The sequence below is a fragment of the Garra rufa genome, chromosome 15 (assembly GCF_049309525.1).
Source record: "Garra rufa chromosome 15, GarRuf1.0, whole genome shotgun sequence".
In the NCBI taxonomy this organism is placed as follows: domain Eukaryota; kingdom Metazoa; phylum Chordata; class Actinopteri; order Cypriniformes; family Cyprinidae; genus Garra; species Garra rufa.
In genome coordinates, this window is record NC_133375.1 from 23,921,889 (window position 1) to 23,938,518 (window position 16,630).

The following is a 16,630-nucleotide window of genomic DNA, read 5'->3' on the forward strand; positions in this document are numbered from 1 at the left end:
AGATGTTATTTTTAGTGTGAAATAATTTAGTCTATTAGGGCCGCAATAAAAACCAAGTAATAAAGCAATTTTATATATTTGGATCAAATAGGTAATCTTCACTGCTTGTCAGTAAAAGCAATTTTGTATAGTTTTGACCTTTTTTTGTCCTTGAAATTTAATATTAATATTTTTGTATTATATTTTTTCTTTATCAGAAAATTGACTTGGCATCTGATCTGTGTATGTGATTGACTTATAAAAAGAAAAACTAAATCATAGCTGAACACTTGGTGAAACATCATCAAAAGAAAAAGTGGTTCATACAACACTACATATTGTTTATTATTTTCTATAGACCAAATGTTGTATTATATGGCTGCAGGTTGCCTATAGTAATTATAGTTATCCTGATGTAAGAACGGTGTACGTATTTGTGACACCTCCAATTATATATAAACATAACATGGCAAATATGAACTGTACTAATATCGACAACATTTTGGTGTCAGAGGCAACTCTGGTTTTGTGTAAATATATGTTATGATAAAGTTGTGTGGTCCCATTCAAAATGTTGGGATCACTATAATCTTGGAAAAAAATATATAGGAAGGATGCATTAAACTGATCAAAAACATAAGATATTTATTGTTTTGAAATATTTCTAATTTAAAATAAATGTTCTTTCTAACTATTCTAAAATAAATTAAAAAATTAAAAAAATCCACACTACTTTTTCAATTGTATAAGATTTAATAAAAAAATACTTAAATATTAAATTTAAAAAAAAAATCTTGATCACCAAATCAGAAAAATGTCAGCAAAAAAGCTTGAAATATTTGTACCATTTAAATTAGCTGTTTTCTATTTGAATATATTTTAAAATGTAACTTATTCCTGTGATTTTAAAGCTCAATTTTTAGCATCATTACTTAAGTCACATGATCCTTCAGAAATCATTCTAATGTTCTGGTTTGCTGCTCAAAAAACATTAATTTTTATTTTGAAAACAGCCGAGTAGGTTTTTTTTTTTTTTCAGGTTTCTGTGGTAAATAGAAAGTTCAGAAGAGCACTGATCTAAAATAGCAATCTTTTGTAACATTATAAATGTCTTTATCATCACTTTTTTTATCAATCTAAAGCATCCTTGCTAAATAAAAGTATTAATTTCTATAATCCCTTTTCCAATAATCAATTCAAAGAATCTTGAAAAACAAATGTAATGAACCGTTTAAAATATTGATAATAACAATAAAAATGTTTCAGCAAATCAGCTTAGAATGATTTCTGAAGGATCATGTGACACTGAAGACTGGAGTTATGATGCTGAAAATTAAGCTTTGAAATCACAGGAATAAAATTACATTTTAAAATAGATTCAAATAGAAACCAGTCATTTTAAACAATACAAATATTTCAAACTTTTACTGTTTTTGCTGTACTTTGATTCAAATAAATGTAGGCTTGTTCAACAAAAGAGACTTCTTTAAAAACATTAAAAACCTTACTGTTGAAAACCTTTGACTAGTAGTGTATTGTTCATTGTTCGTTCATGTAAGTTAATACATTAACTAATGTTAACAAATGACTCTTTATTGTAACTGTTACCGAGACTTCTTCCCAAAACAATTTTGTTGGGTAGTGTAGTGCAAATACATCCTTAAAGTGTGTGCACAAGAAAACACAAGAGTCACTGTCTGGTTTAAAAACTTTCTCTCAGTAACTCTATTTCTGTATTAATGTACAACCGTTGAAAATTACAGCATCATTTGTTTTTCATCTTTTTTTCAGTTTTCAGTTTTTTTTTTTAAATGATCTAACTATCAACAGCCATTTCCAAGGAAGAAAAAAAAAACATGAGAAGAAAGCAAGAGTGAGAAGGAAAGGAGGCAGAAATGATGGCAGGAGCAATGATGTAGGAAGAAAAGAGTTAGACTGTTTTCGGTGGAGTGTTTTGAGTGTGTGTGTGCGCGTGCATATGCGTGTACATGTGTAATGTCAGCTGACATGGGGATGTGAGAATGCAATGTTTGTGTATGCGAATGCAAAAATTACAATCTTGCTATTCTCTAACCCAGCAGCTGAGTAAAGATTAGAAAGCAAAAAGGGCATTGATGAAGGAAAGAATGAACAAAAAGGGGAAAAAAACAGCTTTGAAAAGAGATGCTATAAATGAGAAAAACAGAAATGAGATAGACAAAACGTTATGAGATGCAGAGTAGAGTTTTGACAAAAACGTGGAGGGGTATCTTTGGAGAGAAGGGGCCAAGACAGTTGAGAGAAGAGTGAACTCGACGTGGATTTGATGGACGGATGTTCAGGTGTCGTGGAAATCCTTCAGCAGCGTCCGTCTCTTCTGCTCAGCAATGTGCATCTGATTCTCCAGATCCTACAGAGAGCGAGAAAGAGAGAGGGAAAAAAATTATTTTTAATTCCAGTGTTCCTGTTCACAACTTCCTCTAGTCTTTGTTCCATCTCTCACCCCTCTATCATTAGCGCTCGGCTCTCCTCTCTCATAAGTGTCTGCTCTCTCCACTTTCCATGACAAGTTCTCGATCTCCGCCTCCAGCTGTGCTTGCTGATACTCAAACTACAGGGGATAAAATGAGATTTTCTATTACCAAAGACTGATCTCACATAGATATTTGACCTTTAAATGATTCACACATTTAATGCAAGTGCGTACCAATTTTTTGCGGGGTCCAGACTCCATGTAGTAGGCATAAGGATAAGTGTACTGCAGTGTGTAACGACACTATGGAGAAAGCAAACAGACAGTGTAAGCATGTGGAAACACAGACCCCTTGTGTGTGAACATTTGTGCCTGCAGAATAGGTGTGAGGTGTGAGTAGGAATGAACAGATAAATGTACTCACCCCCTTGTCATTCAAGATGTTCATGTCTTTCTTTCTTCAGTTGTAAAGAAACAGTTTTTTGAGGAAAACATTTCAGGATTTTTCTCCATATAGTGGACTTCTATGGTGCCCCGAGATTAAACTTCCAAAATGCAGTTTAAACGTGGCTTCAAACAATCCCAAATGCAGTTGTAAACAATCCCAGTCAAGGAAGGAGGGTCTTATCTAGCGGAACCCTTTTTTTATTTTTTATTTAATAATTTATATACTTTTTAACCTCAAATGCTCATCTTGTCTTGCTCTGCCTGAACTCTGTTTTTTCCAGTTCAAGACAGTTGAGGTATATCGAAAAACTTCCATCTTATTTTCTCCCTCAACTAAAAAAAAGTTATCGTTTGAAGTCGCATTTAAACTGCATTTTGGTAGTTCAAACTCGGGGCACCATAGAAGTCCACTACATAGAGAAAAATCCTAAAATGTTTTCCTCAAATGTTTCCTTTGCAATTGAAGAAAGAAAGATAGGAACATCTTGGATGACAAGGGGTTGAATACATTATCTGTACATTTTAGTTCTGGAAGACAACTTCTCCTTTAATCAAAATAACCAGAATTGCGTTAGGGTTATATACCCTGACTGTTTTAGAGTGAAGCGTGGAACTATCAGCTGACATTTGAGTAGTGCTTTCAGCTTGGTTTACAGTAAATGCAGCTCTTAATCATACAAACTTCATCTCTGAATCTGCTAAGTTTGCAATCAGCAGTGAAAGAGAACTCATTTCATTTTATATATGTTTGAAGATGCAGGAGTATTAAACCATGGATTATTTTCTACTTTATAGGCCTTGGGTGGCCTTGAAATACACACACTTGTATGTATCAAACTGCTGTCTTTACGGCAAAAGTATTCTCATAAACACTGTAATTTAGGTCTTAAGTGAAACAGCTGAGAAAGAAAACATGCATAACAGTATATTAGATCTGGGCAGCTCTTAAAGTGACAGCAGTCATTCATGTTAATCAAACAACAAAAGAGAAAATATCTTACTGCTCTTGACTTCTGTAACCTTAAAGGAGTAGTTCACTTTCAGAACAAAAATTTACAGACAATGTACTCACCCCCTTGTCAAAGATGTTCATGTCTTTCTTCAGTCATAAGGAAATTGTGTTTTTTGAGGAAAAGCTGCATTTTAGAAGTTCAAACTCAGGGGCATCATACAAGTCCATTATATGGAGAGAAATCCTGAAATGTTTTTCTCAAAAAACATAATTTCTTAATGACTGAAGAAAGAAAGACATGAACATCTTGGATGACAAAGGGATTTATTATTTGTACATTATTTGTTCTGAAAGTGAACTACTCCTTTAATAAGAAGGGATATATAATATACGCAATAAAGAATGTGCAGTGTTTATATACATTTGATTACTTTATACACAATGTAGCAATTTTTATTTATTTGTTCTTCTGTAGTTTTTTGTCCTATTGCTTAATTTTAGCTTCTTATTTAATTGCTGACTGTTAACTTGTCCTCAGTGAGGTTTTTTTTAAGGCTAGTATTAATTTGTGACATTGACACTGGTAACAAGAATTAAAAAAATTCCTATGGTATCAAAAATGTTGAGACCATAAAGACCCTATTTAAAGCAAAAATAACTATATTGTGAAAAAAATTATTCATATCTTGATATAAAATTTTGGTCTTATCGCCCACACCTTAAAGTTGGAAAATTAAGAAAATAAGACAGCCATAAATATTAGTACTAGTTTTACTGTAAAATAAAAGTATTTTTATTATTATTATTTTATAGCCATATTGATATATAAATCACAAAATTTGGGGCCAACTTGTAAACTTACAAATAAACAACCCTCAGTAAACCTTAATTTTTTTTTTTTTTACAGTTTTAACAAAATTAACACATTTTTAAATCATAAACCGCAAATTTTTCTTTTTCATTAGAAAAATCCCAATTTTCCACAAATCGTGCAGATTCAGCCTGTACCTTGGCCAGTAGCTTGGCAGCATTCTGCAGGTACTGCCAGTCAATCCAGGTGCCCAGGTTATTCATGACTCGCTCCTGAATCTTCTCCTGGATCCGCTGGTATGTCTGTGCCTCCAGCTGCAAGCTCTTATTGTGGTTCTCCCACTGGACACAGAGATAATGTATAGATTGATGTTTATGTATCAAATCAATTGTCAATGTTGTTATTAACATGAAAACTACAAATCATAAATACAATGAGATAATTTAGTTTTAAATCTAGTGAGCTGTATTGTTGCCATATAAGCAGCTTCCTAACTGAAAAAGAACACCGTATAGGCAGCAACTGGACAACCACCATACAAATTTTCTTTCAACAGAGTTTGCTGTTAGTTGTTACAGCATGATACTCTTAGCATAACAAATTAGATCGTAAACATAAATATTAACTAGTCCATGTCATTTAATTTAGATTTACAATCAAACTAAAAATTCTTCATACACCATATTTAATTTATCTTTTTTTACTAGTGGGTGCAGGACAATAACGGTGTGTTCACACGGGAAATCAGCGTCAACGCTTCCCATTGACTTTGAATGGGTGACGTCAAGCGTTGCCGAAAAGAATTGTGGATCCGTCGGCGGCGCTTCACTGGCGTTGCTTGCGGCAGAAGTTGAGAATTTTTCAACTTCTGCCACGAGCAACGACAGTGAAGCGCTGCCGACGGAAGTGTCAGCCAATCAGGATCGCTCTATGCAAATACAGTAGCGAGGCGGCAGCCAATCACGTTCCTGTCTAATTTCATTGGCTGACGCTGCTATGACCATGGTGTCAGCCACGCCTTCCGTCAAGCGTTGACGCCCCATGTGAACACACCGTAAGGTTCATTTATGTAAGTGAGGATAGCAAAATAAAAGTAAACTGAGACATATTATACCCAAACATTCTTTATACAGTGGACTACCAGTAAAACTGATAAAAATTGGGACTAAAATTTTGATTTGACACTTTGACCTGACCATGTTGTTACATACCTTTCTATCAAAGTTATTATCATCACAATGAATTTGTTCTGACACAGTTTAACTCTTGAGTTCCTGTCATATTTTATTACCATTTTCTAAACTATAGCGAATAAACTGATAATGTGAGAAATGTATAGTCCGTGTCATTTAATTTAGTGAAGGTGTCTGAATACATTTTGATTTGACTGTAGAATTAGATGTTTTTTTATCAATACCTCTCTATAATGAGTGAACTCTAATGTTACTGCCTGCTTTCTTGGAACAACCTACTTGTCAGGATCACTACTAAGCTCACTAGGTTTTGGAACAAAGCTAAAATTAATCAGACTTTATCTCTTTTTCAAAAGACATTTATTTATTATTGATTTAACATTTTTGTCTCACCCTCTCAAAGTAGAACAAGTATTTCTTGAGGGCCTCTCTGGCCTGGGCCTGCTGGCTCTGATTCACAATGTCTGGGTTCTCTTTGTAGCGACTGCACTCGTAGTACTCACTGCCATGAGTCTTCCAATCTCCCAGACACATCCAGCAGAAATCTACAAACAGCCATAATTTCATTACTATCAAGACCACTTCACACCATTCTGACTAAAACTCAATGGGAAAAAAACATACCATGTTTACACTTTGAGCATTGCTGGGAAAGAGAGAGAGAGAAAAACATGTTAAGTAAAAACTTTTTTTTTACCATCATCCTTTGAAACATACACTAAGTTCAAAAGTTTTTTTCTACCGGAAGAAATTAATACAGTAATTAATTTAGCCAGGATGCATTAAATTGATCAAAAGTGACAGTAAAGACATTTATAATTGTACAAAAGATTTATATTTACAAATGGTACAAAAGTTTTATGAGAACAAATCAACATGTTAGAATGATTACTGAAGGATCATGTGACACTAAAGACTGCTAAAAAATAAGCTTCGCATCACAGAAATAAATTGCAACTTAAAATATATTAAAATAGAAAACAGTTTTTTAAATTGTAATAATATGCTGTTAATAAAATACTGCTTTAGTACTCTCACTCTGATATGCTGGGTGTTAAGTGCACTAGAAAGTGTGCAGATAATGAAAACGAATGTGTATACTTCTCACCATGTGGTTGCACCCTCCATTCTTCTCAATGCAGATATTGCACTTAGGGCACTGTGGGTACAAAATAAAAACATAAACATTAATAAAATCTTAACTATCAAAATAAACTCATCAATATATTCTTAAAAGGGACATTAGATGCAAAATTTAGTTTATGTGGTGTTTGCACATCAGTATGTCTCAACCACCCTACAGTGACAGAAATCCATTCACTTTTTTTTTTTTAATCCCCAAAAACGCTAAGTCTCAATTATTAACTGCCGTTTAGATTTTCTCAAGCAGCTTGACATCATTTTCTCCGCGATCGAGCAGCTGTAGCGACAACAATGTCTCGTAAGTAGTAGGTGTTTTGTAGTTGGATGTAAAAGAGCCACTGAATACACAAAAAAACGGAAGAGAGTGGTGGATCCAGCAGTAGCTCATTATCATTTAAAGAGACACGGGTCGCTGTGAACAGAGTGGTTTTTACGACCTTTAAGGAATTTTACACAAAGTATGTTGCAGACATTTCATAGAGACCCCAAAAAAATCATCCCAACTTCAGGAAAATGAGCATCAGATGACCCCTTTAATGTGACCATCTTAAATGTATTTGTGTGCTTCCTTACGTCTTTAGTGTGTGCACTGATGTAGTTGGCTGTCTCAGAATCATCTGCGCATTTGGTCAGCCATTTCCGGATGATAGCACAGTCTGTGGGTGCATGGTACATCTGTCTGCACTTAAAACTGAAGACAGATAGACACAGTCAAATCTAAACACACATGCAGTCCATGAATTTATTAGTGTGCGCAAGTGTAATTGTGTGTAGTACCAGAAGACTTCTTGGCAGCGGCTGCATTGGACTCTACGAGCTCTAGGTTTCTGCACCTGTATAACTATCGGACAGTCGGCACCAGGACACAACTGCAGCTGGAAATGACTCTGCAGACACATAGAAACATAAGCAGGTATAGAGCAGTCAGTGAGATATGCCTGTTCTACAATGTGATAAGACTAGATATGTACTGATATCACAATTCTGCTAGATACTGATTTTCAATATACAATATGTGACCGTGGACCACAAAACCAATCATAAGGGTTTTTTTGAAAGGGAGATTTGCTGAATGCATAAGCTTTCCATTGACGTATGGTTTGTTAGGATATATTTTGCCTTTTACAAAAGGGTGCAAAAAAATCTATATATTGAGAAAATCACCTTTAAAGTTGTCCAAATGAAGTTCTTAGCAATGCATACTACTAATCAAAAATGAAGTTGATATATTTAGGAAATTCACAAAATATCTTCATGGAACCTGATCTTTACTTAATATCCTAATGATCTGTGGCTTAAAAGAAAACCGATAAGTTGGAACAATACAATGTATTGTTGGCTATTGCTTCAAATATACCCATGCTACTTACGACTGGTTTTGAGGTCCAGGTCACATATAATGTATAATAAAATAATGCTTTTAAAAATTTTTAGCTACTGACAAAGTAATCTAATAGGTCAAATGAGCCTAATTACAATAATCTCGAATACTGGCAAATAACTTGTCATAAAGACACATTGTGCATTCCTAGACAGACACACACCTCCACATAGTCCCTGAAGAGGTAGCGTCTGTATTTGTCTTTCAATTCCTCGCTGGGCAGCAGAGGAAGAACAAAATCATCTGGCATGCGGAGAGAGCATTCCTGCGCCATGCAGGAGATCTCTATAGACAAACACAATCCACAGAGGAGATCAGATAACAAGCTCTCTAATCAGCAATACATACTGTACCGTACACAGTCTTTATGTGCTCAGTGTGTGTAAAGTTGTTTACACTCACCTACTCCCACGCCATCTTTGACAAGTACAGTGCAGTGCTGCTCCCAGCATGCCTTGCAGAAGGAGTGCTGACAGGGTAGAGAGAGGAGAGCGTCTCTCCGGACCAGCTGCAGACACACCCCACACTGCTGTGATGTCCCAGCCTAAAAACACACACACGTCAAGAGAAGGAAGTGTAGTAATGATCGTTAACAATATAATTAACATTTGTCCCAGGAAACCACAACTTTACTGGTTTCTTGTCTTTCAAATCATGTTCCACATAATAAAATAATTAAACTTTAATCGATTTTTTCAGGTCTATCATTGATTTGGCAAATAAACGTGTAAGATGCAGAATAAAGCAGAATCAGCAGGTCATTATAATGAAATAATAATATTTTGCATGTATACCATACTTAGATTACCTGATTTCAGAATGGGCACTTTTTTTTAACTCCGTCAACTTTGCATTTTAAAGATTGGAATTCTAGTTTAAAGGTGACATGTCATGAAAATCGGACTTTTTCAATGTTTAAGTGCTATAATCGGGTCCCCAGTCCATCTATCAACGCAGTAACTTTGTTTTGGTAAGCCTATTTCTGCAAGCATGTGAAAAAACTAGCACATCAGATTTCACTCCCTTGATGATATGGTAAAGGGATCTAATGTTACCGCCCCTTAATCTGCACATTTCCACCCATATCGCCATAATTTTGTTTTCACCGACAATGGTATACCAGTTCTAATGCCATGGCAAAAGTTCTAGGAAGGCATGCTAACTGTTCCGTCTTTGGCTTCACAGACGAGCACTGAACATTATTTAGAGTCCCAGCCTCAGAAGAGACAAGAGAGCAGTGGATTTATTGATTTATTTACTGTATATTACGTTGCTGCCACATAAATGTAATATAAGCATGCAATTTCTTTCCCAGCTGTTTACCTTCACAGACATAACTGTTTTTATAAACTTGTGTGTATTTGACATAAAAGAGAACTTAAGAGAAAAAGCACCGCTTTCTGTGCACTCCGAAAACCGTATATCAGTTTTAACCTTTTAAATCGTATCATATAAGTTTAAACTAATATGGTTTAAAACGCATGATTTCAGCATGATAGACATGATAACCAAAAACAAACATATGTTTTTTAGCAGAGTATCTGAAGTACAAGATGTAAAGGCAAAGCTATATTCTGAAAAAGGAGACATGGAGCAGTAGTTTATCTGCATTTAAAGAGACTAGGGGTGGCACGGTACATGGAAAAAAAACGAACCGTTTGGTTCGCTTGTCTCGGTTCGGTACGTGTGTGCGTCACACGGTTCAACGCATGCGTAATGTAGCCTCGTGCACATAGTGAGTGTCCTTTTTGCGCGAAATAAGAGGTGTGTGTGGACGTACAGACAGTAAAAGTGGTGTGCTGCAGGTTACGTCACGTGTACAAATGGGAAGTTGGAGAGATAAGGAAGGCTGCCCGGAGTTGGAGGATGCGCCAGCGTTGTATAAGGGGCCGTTCACATGTAGCGTCTTTTGCGCGCTCATGTTCGTTATTTCAAATGTGGATGCGCGATATGCGCGCTCCTAATGGAAGCGACGCGCTCGTTTTTTCCAGGCGCGTCTGCGCCGCATCGAGATAAAAACATCTCAACTTTTCAGTATGCCGCAAGCGCACCGCAGGTCATGTGACATGAACCAACCAATATCTTGTTTAAAAGACAGAGCTTAAAGAGTTCCTCTCGTTTTCTTTTAAAATATACTATTTTTGTAAGAGCTACACTGAAGTTGGCTCTTTGATAAATGCAAGTTAATTCTTCAGTTCAATCTTTATATGCAAAAAAAGCACATAAATTCCTGTAGAGATAGCAATACACATTCTCCTGTTATTGCCAAATAAATGAAAAGCATGTCATCAATTGCCGTATCAAGAGAGAAGACATTGATGAAATCTCTCCTAGCTTTCCTCAGAGATGGTCCCAATAATGTGCTTAAAGTCAAGTCAGATTCAGTTTATGCATGATTACATGATATAACTTTAATACTGTATCCTAAATTGCGGATAATTAAGCTGTATATCATATGCTGAAGTACATTTCTGGAGTGTTAAAGATTAAAAGAAAAAAATAACAACAACAACCGTACAGAACCGAAAACCGTGACCCTAAAACCGTGATACAAACCGAACCGTGGGTTTTGTGAACCGTGCCACCCCTAAAAGAGACAAAAGCATGTTTCTGCTTCCACTCAAAATAGGCATTTAAAATGATATAATAAATGATCTGTGGGGTATTTTGAGAGTAAATGTCAAAGACAAATTCTGGGGACACCTGAGACTTATATTACATATTGTAAAAAGAGGTATAATATGTCTACAATCAGGGGTTTTAATCTAAGAAAGAAAAAATATATATTTTTCATCAAATAACTATGTAAAAGACAGTTCTCACATATAAACACATACAGATTATAGGAACTCACAGTGAGAGATCTGCAGATGCTTGTAGTCTGAGCATGGGCTTCACATAGCAACTGAGAGGAATTGGATTTATACCTTCAAATACAAGAGAAATATTAACAGATTAATACAGAACACATTACATTTGTTTTGTTAATACATTAACAAAAATGTGTACAAAATATTTTTTAACATCAGGATTTTTAGGTTAAATGTTATAGAAATGTAATGAATATTTTAGGTGCTGTATTTAGCTGCATTTTCATTCTTTTTTATTCTTTAGTCTTTTAGTTCACCTAAGAAATCCTGCAGTGACAAATAACATGTACACTAATGTTCAAAAGTTAAGGAAATACTTCAGTATTCTTAGATAAATAGAGAAAAGTACTGAATTTATTTGAAACAAATCTTCTGTAACATTATAAACGCCTTTAACTGTTACTTTTAATCATTTTTATGCATCCTTGCTGAATTAAAGTATTATTTCTTGAGGGGGAAAAAAGCTCTTACTGACACTAAACCTTTGAACTGTAGTCTCTCTAGTGTCATGAGTAATTACACAAGAATTACAAAAAACATTTGTTTTAATAATTTTAGATGAAGTATAGCATATCACACGGCTGTAATTTCGCTTTTCATGTTAAAGGGATAGTTTACCCAAAAATGAAAATTCTGTCATTAATTACTCACCCTCATGTCATTCCAAACCTGTAAGACCTTCACTCTAGCCTGGGTTTTCCCATGCTGCCTTGCGCGCAGCGCGATTTTATTCACGCTGCTAGGCAGCCTGGAGTCCATGGACCAAATTTTCACCTCATATAGGGAACCAATCACAGAACGGGGAGGGAGCAGCGAGACGATGACGCCTTCTATGCGACTCACCGAAGGAGTTTGTTTATAACTATGGATCCAGCATGGCAGCAGACGCGAAGTTATCTCTCGATGCAGTCTTAGATAGTGTTCTAAGTAGTTTAGAACGCAAGTTTATTTTGAAAAAAGAGCAACTTTTGGTGTTAAATCATTTCATAACCAAGAAGGATGTTTTTGAAACGATTGGCTATGAGCTACGCACAGGCGCATTTAATAGACATTCGTAGCGCCCAATAAACGGCCTCAAATACGAGAAAATGAACATGTGGTTCCCAGACCACGAATCATGACGTTGTCATAACGTGGTTTGGCGTTAGCCAGGCTACCTTCATCTTTAGAACACAAATTAAGATATTTTTGATGAAATCCAAGAGCTTTCTGACCCACCATAGACAGCAAGGATCCTACCATAGTCATGGTCCAGAAAGTTATTAAGAACATCGACAAAATAGTCCAAAATGTGACATCAGTGGTTCATTTGTAATTTTATGAAGCTATGAGAATACTTTTTGTGTGCAAAGAAAGTATTGTAAAACAAAGTATTCTCATAGCTTCGTAAAATTACAGTTGAACTACTAATGTGACGTTGACTATTTTACCGATGTCCTTACTACCTTTCTGTGCCTTGACTGTGGTTGCACCCTTGCTGTCTATGCAGGGTCAGAAAGAAATTCCACAATTTTATTAAAAATATCTTAGTTTGTGTCCCGAAGACGAACAAATCTCTTACGGGTTTGGAACAACATGAGGGTGAGTATTTAATAACAGAATTTTCATTTTTGGATGAGCTAACCCTTTAACTACCCATAAAAGTACACATATCTTTGTGAGTGCATGCTGTGCTGTTTTTAATTACCTTTCGAGTATTTGTGACACTTGCCAGTGAAAATGAACAAGGACCAGTTTGGCTACAGCTGGTGACACCTGAAGGGAGAAAAAAAATCTATTTTCTGACAGACTAAACTCCATGATAAGTCTGACCAATTTATAGTTTGGAAAGATACATAAATACACGGCTAAATATTGTCAGCCAACAATAAATCTGCTAAGCACTCTTACTCATTGCTCCCTCACCTTTAGGGCACTGGCTACATTGTTGACTTCCTCAGTTAGTACCCTCTGGCTCTCCCTGTACGTCAAACAGTTGAACTGGTATTCTTCAGGGTCAAACGGTTCTTCTATCGCCACATCATCATCAAGTCCATCATAATAATCGGGGATGTCACCCTCCACGATGTCTTCGTCATCTTCGAATTCCTCGTTACTGTCTGAGGCTTGGCTACTCATGTCCACAGACATAACCCTCTGGGCCCGACCTTTCCCTGACTGACAGCTGCTCTCCACTAATCAGCAGCTACTGAGCTGCTCCTCTCCGCCCCCAACCGGACCGAGAATCCCAGGGGGCCTGTGGCTTTTAGCAGCACCGAAAAAAGCAGAAGAAATCACACTCCCCGTCACTCATGAGGAACTGGAGCAAGGGATAAGCTCAGACAGAGAAAAAATACTGGAAGAGAGAAGAAAAACACATTATTTAGTATCTGTCATTTATACATGGTCATACAAAAGATATTTAAAGGTCCACTGAAGTGCTTTGAAACAAATACGCAGCATTATTCTATGTATTGACGTAATTTCATTTGATTGGACGGAAAGTTTGATGAGAAGCTGAAGTGCAGGGTGATGTCATCAAAATTGTTCATATTGGCAGAAGTTAGAGACTGTAAGTTTTGAATGCTTATATCTTGTAAACGCGAATTTTGTCATCGTTTTGGAGATCACTAGCTTAGAGATAGCCTTAAGGCGAACATATCCATACTAAAAGCCAAAAAAACTTCAATTTTGATTTCATGGGGACTTTAACCTAAAAGCTTGCATTTAAAATTAGTTATTATTAGACAAATATAAATACAATTTTTATTTTCTATGTTTAACTGGAATTAAATTGCACTATTGCGAAGTGATTTATTTTGTGATATGACCGTCTGACTCTACCTTTACCCACTTTTTACACAGCTCCTTGATGGCATGAAATATTGATTTGAGTTGAAATGATTTTATTATGTGAGAAGAGATCGCAGAGCACCCAGGAACACTGAATTCAATCTCCAACACGAGTCTTGGTATTATTGGAATTTATTATAAAACACAGCAAAAACAGTGATATTGTGAAATATTTTTACTGTTAAAAAAATGCTTTTTATTTAAATATTTTAAAAAGTAATTTAGAGTAATGATGCTAAAAATTCAGCTTTAAAATCACAGAAAAAAAATTTAACATTTTTAAATATATTCAAATAGAAAACAGTTATTAAATGGTACAAATATTTCAAAATACTTGGTAAGCAGAAGAGACTTCTTTAAAAACATTATAAATCTTACTGTTCAAAAAACTTTTGACTGGTATTGCATTATTGTGTACACAAGGCAAAGACTGATGCGAACAAGGTTGAATAAAGTCATTATTTTTGTTTTCTTTGTGCACTAAAAGTATTAATTTAGCATCATAAAACTAAGGTTGAACCACTGATGTCACATGGACTATTTTAACCAATATCCTTACTACCTTTCTGGCCCTTAAACGTGGTAGTTGCGTTGTAGTCTATGTAAGGTCAGAAAGCTCTCAGAATTCTTTAAAAATATCTTAATTTGCGTTCCAAAGATGAACAAAGGTCTTACAGGTTTAGACTGACATGAGGGTGAGTAATTAATGACAGAATTGAAATTTTTGGTGAACTATCCCTATAATGAGGTAAAGCAAAAATTGTTTAAATAATTGTTAGAAAATAATGAAGAAATTGTTGAAAATGCAGTCTTACTGCTTCAACAAAAGCATATACAACCTCACGGCTCACAGTAGGTCTGTCTTTAAAAATGTATAAATTATTGTTCAAAATCAGTTCTCTTTTAGAGAAACCGAAAGGGATTTTACTTCAGGTCTGCTGCACTCTACTACAATAAGCGGTAGCTGTGTTCAAACTTTTTACAGGTAGTTTATTTCCAAAAACACAGACAGAATATACATGGTGAAAGCAGCCTTGCTAGTGTACTTAACTTCAATGACACTCACTGAGCTTGACCCCACTGGTCAAGGAGCCGCTCCAGTATTTACAGAACAACACACCTTGGAAACTATCTGAAGGTTGCGCTTGTAGATGTTTGTCTCAGTATTACCAGCGTCCAGGCATCTCTTTGAGCGTAAGACAATCATAACCTCACATGCAGAGCGGCTTAGCGTTGCGTTTTAAAGGATTACACGGTGTACTGACAGTCCAACCGGACAGCAGGAGCAGGGAAGGCCGCGTGACCGCGCGCCTGATGATCACAGAGATCAGAGCTCTGCGTGTGTGCGCGCCTGCTGATGTGACGACAGTCACCGACTCGACTGAATAAACAATCAGTGTACATTAAATCCAACGTGAGCTCGGGGCCCGGTCCGGTACCGGGTGGGTCAGAACCCCACACTCATTGGACGACCTAAAGGTCCAACGCACTCGTGCACTATCTATCCCTAGCATTTCTCCCATAGCTATTAATAGAGCGCGACGCTGGATGGTATGCATAATATCACGCTCAGCTAGGTTACGGATCATGGTTTAAGTGCGTAGGGGTCGGGTGGGGGTTGAGTAAGGACTGCAAACTCGCTGTACTGACAGTACGGGTTCTGCTTTGTTTACTCCATATGAATCGGGCCGCACCAGCTGTTGCTCCTCTCTAGATCAGCACATATATACAGCAGCGCGATCGATGCGCACAGTCACTCTCTCCCGCTTTATGCATCGGAAAATCTATTGTTTCACTAAACATATCCTGCATTTTAAAGTTCATATAGTCTAATTAAACTAGTTCGAGCAAATGCACCGCTCGTTGAATGTCGCGTTTAAGGGCTTTATTTGCAATCATCCGCCAGCGCGCACTCCAGCTCGGGGATTCGTATGTAAACAAGGCCGTTTTGGTTCGCTCACCAAAGCCGCCGATCTAAACTTTTAAAGCCCCCAGTCCTACCCAACATACTGACTTTACTCACCTGCTGGACCGCTTCGGGCCGCCACTCGACTCTGGCTGAAGAGAGATTTCTGGACAGAGATCCGATCCGTTCGCTTAGATGAGTCGCAGCAGAGCTGAAGATCGGAAGTACGGGGGGATTCTAGAGCAGCGTCACTTCCGTGTCCGAGTGCGAGGCTGTTTTCAACAGCGAACAGATTCTGTTACTGAGGAGGGGCCACACGAACACACGCACTCAAAACTGACATACATACTTTCAGTCAGGCACGCTCATGCAAATGTAGGTCAACAAAACAAGAAACCTGATTCACAGTGCGCAACTTAGGTACAAAGGCAAACAGAGAAAGGCGACCTCATAACAAATTCACACACCTTAAAGAAAAGCTTGCTTTGTTAATAAAGATGAAACAAAAATGGAATATAAAGTAAAATCAAAATATGTTATCTAGTGTACTTGAGTAGTTTATAAAAGTAACTTTTAGCATTTAAAAATGCTAATGTTAAAAAGAACAGCATTTATTCAAAATTAAGTCTTTAGTATCACTTTTTATCAATTTAACACATCTTTG

General features: G+C 36.5%; 1 protein-coding gene across 1 annotated transcript; it reads right to left on the reverse strand.

Annotated features, from left to right (window-relative positions):
* Positions 1-1,675: 1,675 nt before the first annotated feature.
* On the reverse strand, positions 1,676-16,233 carry arih2 (ariadne homolog 2 (Drosophila)). Its single transcript, XM_073819007.1, has 15 exons — positions 16,084-16,233; positions 13,134-13,563; positions 12,916-12,983; positions 11,213-11,285; positions 8,761-8,902; positions 8,522-8,643; positions 7,755-7,864; positions 7,551-7,668; positions 6,943-6,993; positions 6,459-6,480; positions 6,228-6,379; positions 4,839-4,982; positions 2,666-2,734; positions 2,462-2,569; positions 1,676-2,368 (listed from the first exon to the last, which is right to left on the reverse strand). The coding sequence occupies exons 2-15, from the start codon at positions 13,356-13,358 to the stop codon at positions 2,297-2,299; spliced, it is 1,476 nt and encodes a 491-aa protein (XP_073675108.1). The 5' UTR covers positions 13,359-13,563; positions 16,084-16,233; the 3' UTR covers positions 1,676-2,296.
* Between the last annotated feature and the right edge of the window lie 397 nt (positions 16,234-16,630).